Below are 19,556 nucleotides of genomic sequence, written 5' to 3' on the forward strand. Positions count from 1 at the left end.
CAAATTAATCGACTAGTGTATTGAGGGTAACGAAATCATTTCTTAGCGTTTATCATCTGTACTTCTGTACTTTATTGTCACATATCAACTTGCCTTGATGCACCATCGAAATTGAAGGAATATCAAGAGAATTTAATTTCTCCCCTTTATTCCATTCACCAAATCACTAAACTCAATCTATTAGACATTTCATTTTAAATCTATCTCGTTCCAGTGATAACACAGGCAATTCTCTACTTGGATTTTATCTTGGCATTGCATAAAACGTAAATATCCTGAGGCCGTTGAAAATTTATTTTCCTCGATAAAACGTGCAATTCCACTTCCTCATCAAATAAATCTCCAATTTTCAATATTCCATTTAACATTGTTTTTACCGTTTTATTATTGAGAAAAATGGGGCTCATTTTGTTGAGAAATATCGTGCGGCTTCTAGCGCAGGCGGGGTACGAAGTGGAATCTAGAGATTTTCTTATTCCTAACGCACTCAGCCCATTTTCATACACACCTAGAGCAATCGTTTATAACAAAATGCACATATACCCTCGGGCTATCATTTCATTTTTAAGCGAAAGAATTCGAGTGATATTTAGTCTTTAGTCATTAAATTCCATAGAGAGAAACCAAATTCACTAATTAAAGCAATCCATTGAAAGTCCACGAAACAATTATTGAGTTATAATTTTTCCTCTTCCGTTTCTCTCTCTCTTTCTCTCTCTCTCTCTATGAGATGTCAGTGATATATTGTACACTCTAATTTAATTTATCTGCGAAAGTTTTTCTATCTGGCTTCACCTAGGATATACATAATTAGTTAAGAATACATTCACCTTTAATTATGATTGTTTAACGTATTTAATCATCTCCTCAACAGCCTTAGTACTTAATTATCAATACAGATTTGTCGTTTATTGGATATTAATTTTTCACATTATTTTGTCACTCAATATTCCTGTTCTTTTTCCCAAAGACCGCATCACTCGGTAAAGTTTTTTTTTTTTATTCAAGTTGAAGACCAAATATTCGAGTATTCAACAGTTTCTACAGAAGCCTTCTCAAAGCTCTATTTGTTGCTTAGTTGATATAAGAGTTTAGCATTAATTTTTTTTTTCAAAGGTCATAGTTTGTCTTTCCTTAAGTCTAGAAATCATGCAAAAGCTCATGTGTAGGTGTAAGTGAAAAAGTGGAAGCTTGTGAATATTTGCTAAGCAAAAAAACATTTCTAGCAAATTAGGCAGATTATCATTTTTATTTTCCTGATTTCTCAAGTACTCCATCTGATCGAAAAGCGATAATGTTGTTCAATGGATATAATTTAACATTTTTATCATAAAATTACAACTATTATTCGAAATACAAAAAATTTATTTCAAAGTTATAAAATTCAGTAATTGATTGTACGTTTCATTTTATTTCTTTCTCAATGATTACATAATAATTACGTTTGAGTAGAGTAATTATCACGTAATGATTTATCGCACGATTACAATAAAATATGTAAAATTACCCCATCAAACTTTTTTTCACACTTATTTTCTCATTATTTTCGAAAGGATCTTATCAATAATTTTTTTTTATACATCGTGCGATTACTATTGAGTGTAACATTATCGTGTCTTGATGTTGTTTTTTGTCATTATTTTTCCGTTTCTTTTTTAATGTTGTCATTAAAGCTATGCAATTGACTCTGGTACGAAGAAGCACTTAGTCTTAAATTACGATAGAAACGAATTGTGATCGGGCAGAATATAGCGAATATGGAGAAAGAAGAGTAATCTACCCCGATGGCAAATATTTTAATATAACTTTACGAAAATATAAATAATTAAATGAATAGTCTGTTGTACTGGATGATTACTCATTGGGGGTAAATTACTCACCTGAAAAATTTGAGAACGTTTAAAAATCCAGCAGAAAGTGAGATAACATAGCAGCAGTGCAAGAATTCAACTTACCCTTGAATCACAATCGTTTAATGAAAATTCATTGTCACAAAGAAATAATAAAAATAGAGAGAGATAAATTGAAAGGTAAGGAGATGCAACGATAATGATTGTAATTCCATATGTGACAGGTATGCAATTATCAAAGATGATTGTTTGTCAAGGAATTAATTCCACAAAAGTATTGATGAAAGAGGATTATTAGAAAAGATTACGTATAACGGGTGATTGGGGCGAGTATGGAATATGATATAATGGTAGAGTTCAGTGATAACTCTGGATGGTGATGAATGAAAGCAGTCACACGATATTACACAGAAGATTGAGAATGTTGATTACAATTGAAAGAGTTAAATAAAATCTCCTTCAATGGTGAATCCAACTGTGTGCTAATTGGCAGCATTTCTTATTATTATTCACAATAATAACAATAATCACCATTCACTCACAATTCATAACATTTTGATTTCAATAGTTTATCCCTTCCACTTCACCCCCAAATCTCTTACTTTCAATGAAACCAGGGGCCCACAACTATTTATCATTATTTATTTACAAATAATATGGCATTAACTTCCGCAGCTCGTGCCAGAACAGGATATCTCTGAAACGAATATCACCTTTTTTTTTTAATCAATAACATCAACGCAATAAACAATACCAAATGATAGCCCAACATTGGTAATTTGCCGTTTCACCTTGATTAATCACAATTGACTGAAGCGTAACTATTATTGACTCCTAGCTACGTGATTTGTCGGGTGCATAGGAAAGTAATTCATGGGCCAATTAATTTAAAACTTCAATCGACTACCTGTAAAATATTTTTGCCCAATGAATATATTTTTCACATTTCTTCAAGATTTTCCAATAACAGACTGACAAAATATTGACTAAATTTTCTTCGAATAAATCAATATCAATATATACCATTTAACATTTTATCTTGCCTTTATATAGTAAATAGGACAATTCTTAAATACAAATATCAATCGTCATAATGATCATCATTAATAACTCGTCAAAAGTACTCATTTCATTTCATTTCAATAATTGAGAACAAGTGCTAATTCAAATCGACCAATTAAAATTATTCAACAATAAAATATTAACTTGCTTTCATTATGTTTCGCTCCGTCAATATTGAATTTAGTTATGTAAAAAGAGATCAACATTGCATGCCTTTTTAATAACACGGAAGTTGACAAATTTTTCATAACAATAATGGAGGAGTCTCGAATTTATAAAAATATCATCTAGTAACGGCCACCGTCCAAAAACAGCCATTTATTCATAATATCATCATCATCATCATTATCTCTTCATTCCTTTATATATAGATTTTTTTTTTCTCATTATAAATGCGCGAGCTGCTGGAATTTTTTACTCACTCATCACTTTTAATATACAAAAATGTAGAGTTACGTAAATATCAGCCTCGAAGCTCGTTTTCATAATATACTCATAATATATTTCACCTAGTGATTCACTTTAACGAAATATCCTTTCCACAAAGATATTCTCGATCAATTTATGTACAATTTTAATTCAGCACGGAGGAAATCAATGGAATTTAATAACTCTATATTCAAAATAATAATGAACAAAAAAAATGGAGCAGATTCATCTTCGATGATCTCTTCAGTGCAGAATCCAATCATAATTCTAGGCGCCACAAGCTATACAGCATTAATAATTACCGTATTTTAATATTAATATTTTTATTTAAACGCTGGGGACGGGATTTGATTGGAAGTTTTATGGGAAAATGATCTTCGATTTTTCTTACAATCACATAAATTCATTAATAACTCGCCGTTCGATTTTAACGATTAGACCGAATGTTTTATGATATCGACCGTTCTTAATCATCATGTCAACGCCAATCTCTTACCGTTTACCTTAAACCTAAATACGCTCTTAAACACAGTCATGTCAATTATCTTTACTTTCTTACTATGTAGGCCAATCAACTCGTTAATATCTTACCCCGAATCAATTAATAATAACCTCTAATTATACATTTCATGTAATTCATAAAGATATTGCTATAATGATGCGAGATGCCATTTCTCCGTAATTTCCTCGCAATTTTTTCATCACCATTTTTTTTTTTTTTATATATTTTCATTTTCTATCGTCGTGTAAAACTTATGAATTATCGTCACTGTGCTCAATAGGATTATTTCATCGAGATTTTTTAAAGCCTCACACTCCTCATTATTTACCTCATTTTTCACGTGTTTATTCACTTTTGCATAATTATAATAATTAAATCAGTCGATTGAGCAATCTATATGTATTCACACTAAGAAAAATTCATTATCCTGAATTCAATTGATAATTTTCTCTTGTCAGTGCATATCTCGCGTATTGCCCGATATTTCAAGAGATACGTACGTAATAATCATTTGGAACATTAATAGGCTCTTGGTTCTAAATGCTATTCACTCGTGAATTTCTTTTTTGATAAATTGAAGATGATTGAATCATCTAGGAGTTAATTATTCCGATAATTCAGTAATTAAGTGGGACAAATAAAAAGAGACGAAAGCGAGAGGAGATGAGATGGTTTTCTGCGTTGTCCCCGAATGAATAATGCCAACATTATGAATTACAAGCCGAAGATTCGGTATGCTTGACGAAGAAGAAATCGTCTTGAGGCACTAGGAGGCATCCAGGGTGAGGCACTCAGTAAAGAAGTCCTCCATGGAACGATAAGCGTGCTCAATCACACCACTCAGAGCGTGATCTTCATCGGCATAACTCTGAACACGATAAAGATTTTCTAGTCCCTTTGCCGAATAAAAAATATTTGAAGGATCGACTCACCTGATACCTGAAGATTATACCAGCATCAGACAGAGCTTTTGAGAGGGCTATGCCGTGTGTATAAGGCGCTGTGAGATCAGCTAGGCCGTGAATAAGGTAGAGACTATGACTCGGTACCAATCGCGCACGTTGAGTCAAATCTGCCTCGACGTACCCCTTGAAATTTTCAACTGGTGCCCCCAATATTCGTTCCGTGAAGGCCGAGTCTTTGATTAAAAAAAAAAATTATAGATCAATCCTCAATATTAATTCACTTGTTGCTGGAGAGTAAAATAAATTAGTCATAGTGAAGTATATAACTCACTGTAGTACAACCAATCGGCAATAGGATTCACCGAAATTCCACACTTGAATATATTCTGCTGGCTGCCAAGTATCATGGCAGTGACATATCCCCCGTAGCCCCAACCCCACACTCCCACCCTCGTCTCATCGAGATACTTGAATTCATCAAGTAAATGTCTCAGTACAGTCAATTGATCCTGTACTTCAACACCCCCAATCCTGTGAAACAATGCACGTTTACCCTGTCCCCGTGCACCCCTCACATCGAGTCTAACGTAAACAACATCATTGTGACTAGACATGTATGTCCCCCAGTCGATACAAAATTTGTCACTAACTGCCTCACTACCTGGCCTACCATTCACTTCAACTAGCACTGGAAATGCAGCATCCCTGAGTTCTTCCCGCCACGATGGTGGCAATTGTAGCTGCACTTGGGCACGCCAGCCCTGTGGCAGTGGTACCTATCACAATCCAACAATTTATTCTTTTAATTTTCCTTTAATAGCATTAAATTTATTATTAAATGCCATGTCATTATTACCTCGAAACTTTTTCTCTTGGGGAGGGCAAGCTGTGAGAGTCTTTCGGAACGTTGTACCCTCGTGTCATAGAGGACTCGTACCATTTTATGAGTTGTCACGGAGTGCACTCCAGCGAGTGGGAGTCCAGGTCCCTCACAATGCAACACATAATAGCCCTGTCTTGTCTCAGTGGAGACACTCACAGAAGCCCCGAAACGGGTGCAATTTGTGTAGTAGAATCTACCAAGAGAGAGAGAGAGAATGGATTGGTTATCTCTGGTAAATAACTTTGAGAAATTTTTCGTCACGTACCTACTGCTCCAAAGAACATCTCCCAAATCACAAGTGATACACAGCGGTTCCAATCGACGTGGATCGTCAGTCGTTGGATCCCGTACGACATACAAATGCTTCTGGCCGGGATTACGTTCCCTCGTACCGAGGTAATAAACCAAATGCGCTCTCGTATCCCATGCTAGTATTTCACTGACCTAAATGCCAGTTAAAAAATCATATGACCGAACGAATGCTATCACTTGTCAGCCTCTCAAACTTTAACGATTCTCATGTTTGTTTTACGATAGAAAACAGCTCAACTTGAAAATTCTTCCATTTATCCATATGCTCAATATCTATGCTACCCTAATAAATCACAAATCAATCACTGGCTCTTTAGCAAAGCCATCCGATCTATTAATTACAATGTCGATGATTTATATAAGTGATAATGAGCCATGAGCAATGAATTACCTCGTATCGACCGTGTGATAGTACAGCTATTCGTTGCTGAGTGAGTGTAACGTGTTTGATATGGGTAAAGTGCTCCTGGCCCCCCTCCTGGACACCAGCAAGAAGGAGAAAACTGTCACCATCAGGTGAGAAGAGGGGATGGGGCTGAGCATCGAGCCATTGGCCCTCAGGTGCACGCTCCGTGTGAATCTCCTCACACTCCCATTTTGGCATACGACAGGCTGATACCACCGTCAGATTCTGCCACCTTGTCATCCACACAACGCCAATTTGCGTCCCCTCCTCGTCCATCCATCCAGCGGAAATTAAATAAAAATCCCTGCAGTTGATTTGCCAAAATTTTATTCATCATTTCTCTCGCATGAATTCGCGCTTTTCATTCTTCACTCAATCTCCATCTCTCTATTGGTTTTTCCAATTTATCAATAGATGAAGATTAAAAATAAACATCTGATAAACTTACTGGCCATCGAATACCATCGGTGGTTTAACAGCGGCGCGTGAAAATTCCGATATTAATGATTCATTAGAGTTGTCGGTGGAATTATTGAGATCCACTAGCCACAGAGTGACCTCAGGATTTGATGAGCCTGGAGTGGGATAACGCACTGACTTGGAGGGTGGAAAGGTGATTCTGTGCGGTATGCCAGATGGATTGGAACTGCCGGCGTCCGATCCCGTTGGATTACCAAACCAGGGAAATTGTAGAGTCGTTACCTTTGCCAAATTCATTAATTTCTCATTACTCCTATATTATTGTTATATTATAGAAAAATTATTGATAATTATTGATAATAACTTGAGTATCATTAAATGTGGCATATAAAAGACGCTGTCCATCGGCACTTGGCCACAATGCTTCAGCTTTGGGTAGTACTTCCTCCTGATATAACCAGTCCGGTACACCATTGTAAATAATTCCAGGCACTCCAGTGTCAGTCAGTCTCTTGTCAACGGGAGCCGTTGGCGACATTCTTAAGAATATATTGTTATCAGATATCATCAGTAATGCTGTGGTATTGCCCAACCAGGCGACATACTGCAGTCGTGTCTGTTGTACTCGTGGAGATGCATGTAGACGAAGGGGTGTATGATGACTGGTGAATTAACATAATCATCAATTATTCCCTATTTATTATCCATATATTTAGCCATGTCCCAATGAGAGATTATATTTTACTCACTCATTGGTAACGTCGTAGACTGTATAAAGAGCGGTGAATGTGTTTCGAAATACCTAGAATAATGCAAATAGAAAATCGCTATAACTTGGAGAAATTGTGGAGGAGTAATGGAGGATATTTTTCCGAGTATGGATGTTCTGGAGCTTTAAAGATGCCCTAAATTCTCAATTCCTTACAATGTAACAGAGAATAGCGCTTGCGCAGCTCTATTGAAATTGGTAAGATCAATTTACAGGTGGATTAGAGCATTATATATGAATATTGCGAGCATGTGATACATGTGATACATGTGATACATGTGATAAATACTTACGGGCTTGACATCGTGTTTGAATAGTACGTAACGAAGATTAGTGCTACACTCATACCCTTGAACGTTCAACTGTCTCTGAAAGTAATGAGATTTTATGATTCAAGGATTGATGAACACCTCCAACTCCAGACACGTCTGGATGAATAATAAAGGCCAATCGATCGAGCTATTGGCATTTTTTTTTTTTTAATCTCCATCGACTATTTTCAACAGATATATAAATAGAGGGGTGATTATTGAATTATTTGTTGGTACTTACAAGGGTGTGATTTGATACTAATAGTGCCACAGAGTTGTTAAGTGTATCAAGGAGGGCTAATGAGCCATCATCCGCTTGATAAACGAATTTGTCATGAGATACCCAGGCGGGTGGCAACCGCTGTGGTGAAAGGTCATCTCGAAGGCACTCTTCAAGTGTCAGACGTCTACCGCTCCAATACAAAAGCTCGTCGACATACCTGAATTCATTTTCACCATTGAACTCTCCTTGAATTTGTTACAGCCCAACTATACCCAACTACCTCTTCACTTTCTTTCAATTATTCATCATTCTCGTTAGTCACTAGTCTAATTAGGTGATTAATGAAAAATCTCAAGAGATCTCTCTTGAAATTTTTTTTTCCCCATCCTCATGAAATTAACTATTTTATTAAATGTCCACCTCACGCCTGATTTAAGCTAGATGGTATGAAAATTCTCATAACACTCACCCGAGAAGGTAAATTGCGGTAACAATGCCAGCAATGACAAATCCAATTACGAGAAGTGAAAATATAATGCTTCTCCAGTTGTGACCGCCGTCACCATAGAGATCCTAAAACCGATGGCACAGGAATCTCATTAAAACTAGTCAGCGCAGATAATAAAAAACACTTTGGCATTAACATTGGTGGGGGCTCGGACGTAAGCACCTTATTAAAACAATTATTTGGCGAGGATTCTCTTAAAAAAGCCATCAAAAGCCTCAATTACCTCATCCACTCGCACCATCCTCTTCAACCTCATCTCATAATTTTGTCTCACGTGCAAAAAAGCCAATTAAAATAACGGAATGAGGAGAGATTAAAAAAAAAAAAAAACGTTTCATGCAGTGGTAAATTTTACCCTCCCTTTATTGATGAAAAAAATGGGGAAAGGGGAAGGGAATGGGGTGAAGGGGTGAGTTGAAATGAATAATTAAGTAGAGCAAACTCACGTCCTTAACTTCATCTTTGGTTCGAGGATCAGCCACCTGGACGGTCTCATCAGGAGGTAACCGCCAGGAATTCCTCTCAACGTTGACGCTGGCGTTCATAGCGAGTCACTGCCAGTTACACACCCCCCCGCCACCACCCCTGTCCACCTGATTTCCTCACCCTTAACCGCCTCCAGCTTTTATCTTCACGACTATTTCTCTTCTGTCACATCCGACTGCCACAATTCCGATTGCCACAAACTACCCTTACTCACTGCTGGCCCCCCTCCCCCACCCACCCCCCGAACCCCCTCGTACGTATCCTCTTTTTTATCTGTAAATTAATTAAACGAATGGCATTAAATGGTGGCTAAAGAGAAAAAGAAAAAAGATCGAGGGAGAGGTAAATGTCAGTGGGTGGAAATGGGGCGGAGAGAGAACAACCAATGGTGCAGCACAAAGAGACGAATTGCCTGGGAATTGAGACAGAGGAGAACCGTCAAAAGAACGAGAATTTCATGAAAAGTTTTGACTACATTGTGCCAAGAGCTGCCCTCACCAGCTATCCTATCAATACCACACTAAACAACTTTTTCAATGAAAACTTTTTTTCATGACTCGTTGCACTTTTTTAAACTTACTAACAATTTTTTTACAATCGCCTAATTACATGGGGAAAAGAAAGTTAAAAAAGCTTGAAATAACGATTCCCTTGTTATTTCTGTAACTTCTGGGGTGAAACGACGCGTCAAATCATATTTCAAAGATAAATTTCGTGTATTGCATGGAAAAAAAAATTTTCCAATTGAGGGGAATTGATTATCGGCATAGCATAAATGAATGGGGCGATGAAAATGGGTTCATTGGATAGTCAAGGAAATATCCGGGTGGAAACCACAGGCAATGAATCGGTTTTGGTCCAATGCGCTTCGACATATGACTAAAAAGTGAATAGAGCCAGTGAGAAATTTGGTTTTTCCATGTCGATGGATATATTGAGCTAAATGGAGGAAATTTTCCTGTTGAAGTGTTAATGAGCGTTTTTCAATCGAAAGCCCTTCGCCTTTCGCAAATTCGTGATTTTATTGCGCGTAAGATATAGAGGCAAATGAGCGTTTATCATAATCACTAACCAACCAATAATTCAGTAGTAAATAAAATTGAGCAAGAGCAAGAAGAGATAAAAACAAGGAGTATAGAATAAAAAAAGGGAAAATAAATGTTACATAAAGGGAAGAGCGATGACATAAGAGATGTGCATGGCAATAACCCAGGGTAAGTGTCACGGAATTGCCCCACGTTCCCAAAAATAATGAAAAACATATAGTGAAATATAATTAGAGCCTTGAATCATCATGTGACTAGCGTCGGTAAGACGAAAATAGCATTGTGCCTTGTATACCCGAATAACATGGGATCTCATATCGACTTCCATCATGCCACGTATGTGCGCTCTGTTGTCATTGCTGTAGGTTGCATACGGAGGACACATCGTAAATCGTCAATGCTATGAACCACAACAGGTGCGAGAGGCAGTTGTTGCCGTGGGGGATAACTCCAAATTACCAATGGATTTTCGAGCACCGCTTACACAAGCATTAACATGAGCCTCTATCGTTCCACCCATTTGTCCAATTACCCATTTTAAATTCTCTCAACCATTCGATTATTATCATTTATTGAGGGATCAACAATATCAACAATTGAGCGAGATAAATAACACATCAATTATTTTATCGGGGAGGAGAAAAAATTCAGACAAAATTCAGACAAAATCGTGACAAAATCGTGACGCACTGGAAAAAATTCATCCTCATCAAATGAAATGTTTCAATTTCAAACGTTTGATCGTAATTGAATGGAATAGGACTATAAATGTTCGAGTGAGAGAGGGGAGGAAAAAAACAAGAAATAAAAAGTGTTTGCGAACATTTTATGGTGACTCTAAATGGTAATAGATAGAATACCCAGTGGATGAATTCACTTCAACGACTTGTACTACTCAGCTCTGCTTTAGAATAACCTTTCTTCGGTTTTAAAGACTTTCTCCATCTACTGTCAGATGATAACGAACTTGAAACACGTAATCATCCCCAGTGACTATTTAACTGAGCACCCGGCAAATTGAGAAATTCGCCGGGTGCATTGTTACTATTCATATTACTATATTACTCTGCATTACTCCTATTTCTCTCACTATATTCCCCTCTTTTCAACCCATTTTCATATATAGGCCAAGTCATTAGAGTGGAGATAAAGAGGCTGGAGGGATTTTTGACTTTGTTACTTTTCAATTGAAATTATGCTTTGCATTAATGAAAGTACAGACCTCAGCAAATTTAATTATTTATTGAATATTGAGTGTGTATTACTTGCGGGTGTTTGTCCACATTTCAATGACCATTCAAATAACCTGAAATGATATTTTAATTTATTCCATTTGGCAGTTGAATAGAATTACGCATAAATTGAGAGTATTGTTGCTGTCGCTGAAAAAATAAAATAGCTATCGTACATTTCCCCTGTGTAATCATCTCTACCTGAAGTTACAATGGAAAATCGCCAAAGATATCCACAAAGAGCGTAAAATAAATGACCTAATTATATTAAAAATTTTCTCTCCGTTCTCTGGACTACAATTTTCCATACAGCCAGATGCTTTTAAAAAAATCAAGTCCACCGTTGAATGGGAGTGAGAAAGGTGGGAGGGTGGAAACAAGAGGGATAAAAAAAAGTCACTGGTCTAAAAACCTTTGGTAGCCACGAGTGAGAAAAAAAAATGCGCGCGCTTCCATTGCACACAGCCACAAAAGAGACAAGTATACACAACTGGAGAGAGGGATGATCCCCACATGTATATGCATCCACAGTTGGAGATGAACATAAGGATATTACAAGTGTCGAGGGTAAAATATTGTGTACATAATGCGCGATATGCCGCGTAATAAAAATAAATAGTGAAACAATGGAGGAGTTGGTGAGGCTTTTCTCCGACAATTTTTATAGCTTATTTTTTTTTTTCTTCAGCATTGAGTTGAAACAACTGAGGGTTTGAATTATTGGGTAACGAGTGCTCGAAAGGAGCGCACTGCTCCTGGGGGAATGGAGGCAAGCTCGCCCGGGCGGCATGACTTCCTCCTTCTTCACAATATCCACCCACCTCTCTGTCCTACCACACACTTACTTTATTTACTTATTCCGCTCGGCTCTCCCTACTTCCCACCTTAAATCACCTAATTTTTCATTATCAACACCCAGTTTACTCTTTATTCAACCTTCAAACATCATCAACTATCCATCACTTTATTTTAACCACTAGAACACCACCATTTCACATTTTTCTTACGAAAAAAAAATCCCACCAACTGTCTATACTTAACATTTTCAAAAAATTCCAAACCAAACTAAAAATACCAGCCACATATCCAACGGCATTCAACCCCCCCAAAATTATCCCCGATACATCGCGCCCAGCACTAATCACTTCCCATGAAACCTGAAGAGTCTCGAGTGTCCTCACCCCCCCGTGAAATTTAATTAAAAAAAAAAAAACTCTCGTCAGAATGCGGAAATTTTCGTGTCTTTCCAGCGATTGGAAAATAAAAACTATGGGTGAAAAATTTCACCCCTGATCCCCAAGCATTCCCCCAATTTTCTCTCTCATGTTGAATGCCGCGCATAAAAATTCGACAAAAAAAAAAACAGTAGTATTATTATAATTGTCGTGCGAGATTGTATGGAAAAAAAGATAATTGAGAATGCCGGTGAATCGGGATCCCCGGACATGCAACACGAATGCCCGGCCACTGCGCCGACACTGAGAGGGTACGCCGCAGCCTCGGCCTCCTGGTGCTGCTGTACCCACCCCTCCACCCCTCGACCCCTCCACCCTCTACCACCCACCGCTCGTCTATCCCCACTTACCCATTTCCACCCTCTTCAAAGAGGACCACCATCCTTTTTCAACCCCTTCAAATAGCAATACTCTTTCCCCTACATCCACATTTTGCCAAACGTACCACCATCCCATCCCATCCCTTGGAAAAATTCGAGCGCTAGGGTAGGGCTTGAACCAAGGGAAAGCGGAGAACGAGCAGCATGAGAGAGATGCCAGTTGGTTTTTCTCACTCGCTCCTACCAATTTCTCTTGCTCCCGGGTGCACACGCACCCGGAACGACGAGGACCACAATACTTCCTCATTTTTCTATCTCGCTCCCTTTATTTAGGTGACAGAAGGGTGAAAAGGGAAAGGGGCAAGAAATATCGAAAGGAGGCTCAACGCCGTCCTTTTATCTGTATCCTGCACTATTTGTGTTTCCAATTTTTTTCAACTATTCGAGAATTAAATGTTTTTCTATTCTGGTTTTCCACTGGTTTCAAGTTTTCGGGGAGAGTTGGGGAGGCACTTGTGCATGTGTTTTGCCGGGGGATGGAGTTGTATGGGGTCAGAGACATCGGAGAAAGTTTGGGGGAAAGTGAAATTTTGTTTTTCTTGGCTGTTTGTAAAAAAAAATTTTTTTTTAATTATTCAATTCAATAAAGAGATAGAAGAGAGAAGAGAGAAAAACACAGAAGTGAAAAATCATGGTAATCTGATAAATCACTGCGAGGCGTGTCTAGACACGAGCATCAGTAAACCATAACAATTGTCGAATTTCCCCCCAAAAATAAATAATTTTTGATTGATATATGTAGCACATCCCCTCGCCCTAAATGCCTGAAAGTTATTCCCCCGAGAATAATCAAAGCTCCTCGATCAACTTCATCACGAACTTATTGAATTATATATGTTAATATGATAATGTGCATGACTTAGTGATACCAAACCTAATGGAAATGCGCAAATTTATCCATCGCTAGGATACTAGCACAATTCATCCCCCGAAAACCCATCACTCTGCGGATCTTTCACACTTGGAGAATGAAGGAAAAGTTCATGGTCGTGATCTATGCAAAGTAGATCCAACGTCACGCTTTTGCCTGACCCATTCTCCCATATGATTTCGATCTTTATCACTTCCAAGCTCTACAACTGACTAAATTACGATTCAACCTTCACTCATTTCGGCCAGAAATACATTTTTAATTAAAGTATTAGTGGCTGTGCATGTGCTGTTGGGGAGGGGGGCGAGTTGTTCGCTACCCTTGAATTTTCCTTATCCCATACATTTTTCTCTCACTTGGTTTATTCCACTTCCTTCTTGCTTTGTGAGGTCAGGGTCGTCACAGGTGGGTTTCACCTTCCGGAGAGATTAATAGCCCTGTTTTTATTCAAATTAACGTTAAAGTTAAATATGAGAGTATTTTTCATTTTATTTAAGCTTAATTAGATATAAATTTCATCGAAATGAAAGACGAAAAATGGGACAAAAAAAAAGGTGTGAGTAATTAAACCGTTGCTTTCATCCCTAATCGATGAAAAAAGTTAAAAATATCCGAGCAACCAGAAACTTTAGGCTGTGATTAGCTGTTGTAACGGTTAACAATGAAAAGTTGAATATTCAGAGTCCGAATGCAGTTTGAAATATCAGGTGTACAAGGGATAATAGCCAATTGCGTGACGGCAGGACGTGAACTGCAGAAACACACAGAGACAAACTCCTACTGCATTGCTAGCTTGATGAAGAGTTTGTACTGTCTCTGGCTGTTCCACATTCTGACTGTCCCATTCACTATGAAAAAACAAACGGCAGTGGGAGAAAAAAAAATTTATATTCCTATTTTCACATCCAAGATAAGCGGTTTGTGTATGCAAATGAAAAATCATCAAGATTTTTACTGCTGATTCTTTCCCCGTTATCTCCTATTTTGTTTATTTTTCTTTTTCAACGTGTGCAATAAATCTTGGCGAATTGACACGAAATTTATTAAATACTGCACTCAGGTTGAATAATTATCTGAATTCAAAATTTTGTAATTGATTATTCCCGGACCGAAAATTTTTCAAGCACATTGTTTGAATTTCCATGAATTTTTTAGACAATTACCGGCGGTAATTCCCCCGACTCTGTAAATGAAACAATTTCACCCTGGCATTGTTGCTTGGCCTAGCCCAGACAATCAACCGTTTTTGCATAAAATTGCCATTCCCGAGAAATCCCAATGTATCTCTCAATTTATCTCGACTTTAAACATCCATAATACAGCACTCCATGAATACACAGCTCCGAGCCCGTCCTCTGTCAATATTTACTCCATTTTGGTCTCCCGAGGAATGCAAACCAGATTCAATTTTTATACCATTTTTTATTTTTATATAACAAAACGTTTTGATACTGTTACAGGTTTCAAAAAGGAAAAAAATTAAATATGAAAAATGTCGATTTTGTCTAGGCCCCTATATAAATACAATTTTTCTCACCCATTTGGACAAAAATACATGCATTCACTAAAATTAAAGAAATTTAAGCTCATATTCCCTCAAACCTAAATTAAAATTTATAATTAATTCTTGTGCTTATCTAAAAAGACAATTTTCTCAATATCTCTTCAATAAATTACATTATATCAATATGCCCTATTATGCTGGACTAAGACAAGGGAAATTTTCCCTCGAAATTCTTCAACTCTTTCAGGATAACGTAAAATCCCTTAATGACGAAAAGTTGTTCAATTTATATTCAAAAAATATAATTTATTAAAGTCACGAGGCTGAGTATATATTTTGTTGCAATTCTTAATCACACTATATACCCTAAACCCGATCCCTCCAAATTTTTATCATAATAAAAATCTTCCAGAAGAGATTTCAAATTTCTCACTCACTTATTTTCTCTTCACTCAAATTATGTCAAGAAATTCACAATGAAAAGAATAAATGTGACTATTTGGCAATGTCTTGGACAGCGTTGAATAAAAGATAATTCAGTCCTAAACTACTCAGTTTGGCGCAACGTAATGTACAAGTTGTTTTAACATTTACATAACATTTGAATCTACTTATTCCCTACAAATTCTCGTGATCGAGTGAAGTAAGAGGTTTAATCTACTCGCTCTACTCACTCATAAATATTTCCAGTTGAAAATACAGCACATATTTCCACATGAAAATATTGCCACAACATTTCAATGATCGAATCGCATCCAAAGAATTAGAGGCCTCCTCTTACTCCCCCCAATCGCCACTCATCATCAATAAATAGAGACGATTCACCCAGATAACCACGAAGAAAAAAAAATCAAACAATAATTCCCCCTCCCATAAAAAAATAACCAATTAATTACTCATCGACTTGTCAGGAAGCGGAGAAAAATTCCTGTAATCGTTGAACAGTCCTGCGATCAAGAGCGCAAAGATCAAAGTCAAAGGTCTTTCTAGTTATTTCATACTGGCCAGTGGCAGCAATCACTTGTACAACCCTCTGCAGCTCCTGATTGTCCTGTAGGGTCATGATCTTTTGCTGCAAGTCTTTCAGCTGTGAAACATAATCATCTGAGAAAACCAGAGGCTCATCGCCCTCTGATTCGACGAGCATATTATTGGTAGAGTCTGGTGCTATTTGTTCAGTCTCAAAAACCTCTTTGCTATGTAATTCATCTTGTTCCTTGATACTGGTATTATAATTTGCTGCCATCTCGGCAGCAACTGGAGACTGACTTGATGAGACTGGCTCCAGTGGTGGTGACAAGCCTGGATCCTTCTCCCTCTTAGTTGGAACATCATCATCACCCTTACTGTCACTTCTTCTTTTTCTCTTTCTCTCCCTGTCCTCTGAACGTGGCTTGGACTTTTCTCTTTTTACTTTTTCATTTTTTATCTTCGCTGAAGAAGCACTGGGTGAAGCTGGTCTGGCTAATCTCGCCTCAGGAACTAGTCTGCTACTCTCTGGTTCGTTCTTAATATTCATCACTGGTTTATGCTCCTCCTCGTCCCCGGAATTCGAATCACTACTATCCCTGTCCTGTACCTCAGCTAAAAGAGTCGAGAGAGGATTAGCAGCTGGAGCAGTAGCAGCTCCATCTTTATCATACGACTTTTGTTTGTCCTTCTTGTCTCGTTTTTCTCTCTCCCTACTGTCGTCACTCCTCTCCTTCTTATCCTTCTTCCTGTGTTTATGCTTCTGACGTTCTTTATCAATTTTTTGATCTTTAGGCTTGTCAACCTCGGGACGAATCTTGGAGGAACTTCTTTCACCATCCTTCGAGGGCTTTGGAGATTTCTTGACATCCTTCTGAGGACGATTTTCCTGGAGTTTTTCCTTTTCTGGTTTCTCCAGCTTCTCATGCTTCTCTGATTTTTTCTCAGTAGGTTTTGGCTCCTTGGATTTTTCCTTGTTCTTCTCTCGATTTTTCTCCTTTCGCTCTGACTCCTTGTCATCCTTGTGCTTTTTCTTCTTCTTATCTGCTTTGAGATCCTCAGAAGGTTTTACTGGGTCTTTAGTCTTCTCTGGGTGTTTTTCCCGATCTACCAATAATTTCTTGTGGTCTTTTTCTCTGATTTTAGGAGATGAGGATTTTTGAACATTAGAATCGTGGGGACTCAGCTGTTTTTTTGATCCAGGTGACTGGGGCCTCTTGGGAACAGGGCTTTGGTAATCAGATTTAGGTGGACTCTGTGGCCTCTTGACTTTGTCCTTTGACCTGTCCTTATCTTTTGATACGTCTTTGTCTTTCCTTTCCTTTTTATCATCAATTTTATCTTTCTTGTCCTTGTCCTTGTGGGGACTGTACTTTGATTTGCTCGACTTATCGATCTTGTCCGATTTCTCTGGTGGTGCCTTGTGATAATTGGTCTTGTCCTGAGTTTTTTTAGTCTCCGGGGAAATTTTGTTTCCCGTTTTGATGGGGACACCAAATAGATCAGCGAATTGATTTGTGGTACGTGGCTCGATTGGTCGATGCTTCTTTGCCTCTGCACCACTTAATTTCGGTTTGCCCACCATTTGAACTGATACCTTTGATTCACTCTTATCGTGGGGCTCGTTGGATGTTGACACAGAGACCTGAAACAATGAGAATAAAAAAAAAATTTCAATTGAAGACGAAACCAATTCACCAATAAAATGATGAATAATAATTTCGAGCAATTGAATAAAATACTCACACCACCGCCTTTGAGCAGCTTCCTTCTAAAATCATCAGGAGGATTTGTAATGATTTCAGAGTGTCTCATAACATTATTAATAGCAGGTCCACTAGGTTGTAATGTAAGATCATACGATATCTCTATTCTCTTAGGCTCATCCTTGTTTTTAAGGTAAATATAAATGGGTAGAACAAATCCAGCATAACCGGACTCTTTCAGAACATATGGTGCGTCTTTAAATGTTCTCTTGGGCTTCGGAAAAGTCTCATGCAGTTGAAACACGACTGAAATGATAAAACCCCTCCATCACAATCTTTTCTGTCCACGCAGTCAAAATACATAAAACACGACGCATTAATTTAATACATATCATAATTTCCTCCTTCCGGATTAAAACATTCAATAGTGGTTTTTCTGGTTTCAATATTTATTTGTAAATAAATACAGCTTCGATCATCAAAATTAATAATTATTTTATTTATCAATTATTAAAAATTATAGGTACCTTTTTCAATGTATTGACTTATATCAGCATTGTCGATACCACGTACAAACACTTCCCAATCGTGTGTATAGCCTTCAAGAGTTGTTCTCGGTCTCAACGTCGATACATGGCCACATTCTAGAATTATTCGAATGGCCATTCTTTCCTAAAATAAGTAATTTCATGATCGATACGATTGGAAATTTAATGATTGATTAACAATTAAATTCAAAATCAATGAATAAAATAAGGGAAACAAAAATTTTCTCGTCAATGAGAATTGAGAAAATTCCAGTCACTGATTCATGCAAAAAATCATTATTTTCAATGACTGAAACTTAATTACTTACCAAGTAATTATTGATAAGGACAACAAAAGTTCACGAACAATTGATCGTAGAACGATCATCAATGAGTCGAGAGAAAAAAATAAACATAAATAATATGTTGTTTTCACGTGTCATCTCAGCAATCTCAAAAAATCTTCAATGATTATAAGGGCAAATATCAATTGTCGCAATGTGAGCGTATCCAATTAATTCATCCTCATCTTCAAGTTCTCTTCATTCTACAGATTTCAATAATCTAGTTAGTCTCTACGAATTTTCAATATCAAATGGCAAATTATGTTTCTATCAACACGAGTGTCAACGACCACACAAAAATAAAATCACAGAACATATTATCCATATAAATAAACAACGAGTTTCCCCCCTAATCCTATCAACTCGCCTACGTATGTTGATATGGCTACGTTACACCATCGTTACACGAAATGTCCAACGTATATGTATATATATGACTACATATTTATAATTATACAAAAAGAAAAGGAAGAAGGAAAACTTTCCGGAATCTGGGTCTTTTGATAGAATAATCTAGCCAATGGAGAGCCTAGCATTCCCATTCGCAGCTAAATTCATCTCTCTTCGCCATATTTGTTCGTCAAATAAGGAAATCAAAATCCAGTGGAAGTGTTTCGAGAATTTATTCAGGTTTCAGGGCGGGCTGACACTCATTACTCATTTCTTAATATTCCTC

At 37.4% G+C, this 19,556-nt stretch overlaps 2 protein-coding genes across 2 annotated transcripts; both read right to left on the reverse strand.

Moving 5' to 3' along the window:
* Positions 1–1,369: 1,369 nt before the first annotated feature.
* LOC105271572 (inactive dipeptidyl peptidase 10) lies at positions 1,370–9,125 on the reverse strand. The gene is made up of 13 exons (XM_011313201.1): positions 9,027–9,125; positions 8,542–8,645; positions 8,091–8,289; positions 7,832–7,906; positions 7,519–7,571; positions 7,134–7,431; positions 6,798–7,051; positions 6,335–6,653; positions 5,897–6,075; positions 5,605–5,824; positions 5,080–5,524; positions 4,776–4,981; positions 1,370–4,711 (listed from the first exon to the last, which is right to left on the reverse strand). Exons 1-13 carry the CDS (start codon positions 9,123–9,125, stop codon positions 4,610–4,612), a joined length of 2,553 nt encoding a protein of 850 aa, XP_011311503.1. The 3' UTR covers positions 1,370–4,609.
* A 6,130-nt stretch (positions 9,126–15,255) lies between these two features.
* On the reverse strand, positions 15,256–19,380 carry ear (ENL/AF9-related). The gene is made up of 4 exons (XM_011313202.1): positions 18,866–19,380; positions 18,537–18,681; positions 18,050–18,315; positions 15,256–17,948 (listed from the first exon to the last, which is right to left on the reverse strand). Exons 2-4 carry the CDS (start codon positions 18,673–18,675, stop codon positions 16,242–16,244), a joined length of 2,112 nt encoding a protein of 703 aa, XP_011311504.1. The 5' UTR covers positions 18,676–18,681; positions 18,866–19,380; the 3' UTR covers positions 15,256–16,241.
* Positions 19,381–19,556: the final 176 nt, after the last annotated feature.

The sequence above is a fragment of the Fopius arisanus genome, unplaced genomic scaffold (assembly GCF_000806365.1).
Source record: "Fopius arisanus strain USDA-PBARC FA_bdor unplaced genomic scaffold, ASM80636v1 scaffold00113, whole genome shotgun sequence".
Taxonomy (NCBI): domain Eukaryota; kingdom Metazoa; phylum Arthropoda; class Insecta; order Hymenoptera; family Braconidae; genus Fopius; species Fopius arisanus.

Excerpts from the sequence above, each read along its gene's own strand:
- ear (XM_011313202.1), bottom strand. The coding sequence starts at position 18,675 with ATGGCCATTCGAATAATTCTAGAATGTGGCCATGTATCGACGTTGAGA. Across the intron at positions 18,316-18,536 it reads AAGTCAATACATTGAAAAAG|TCGTGTTTCAACTGCATGAG; the intron begins GTACCTATAATT and ends TTATCATTTCAG. Across the intron at positions 17,949-18,049 it reads AGCTGCTCAAAGGCGGTGGT|GTCTCTGTGTCAACATCCAA; the intron begins GTGAGTATTTTA and ends TCATTGTTTCAG.
- LOC105271572 (XM_011313201.1), bottom strand. The coding sequence starts at position 9,125 with ATGAACGCCAGCGTCAACGTTGAGAGGAATTCCTGGCGGTTACCTCCT. Across the intron at positions 8,290-8,541 it reads ACCGCAATTTACCTTCTCGG|GTATGTCGACGAGCTTTTGT; the intron begins GTGAGTGTTATG and ends AAATGAATTCAG. Across the intron at positions 7,432-7,518 it reads GTCTACGACGTTACCAATGA|TCATCATACACCCCTTCGTC; the intron begins GTGAGTAAAATA and ends TTAATTCACCAG.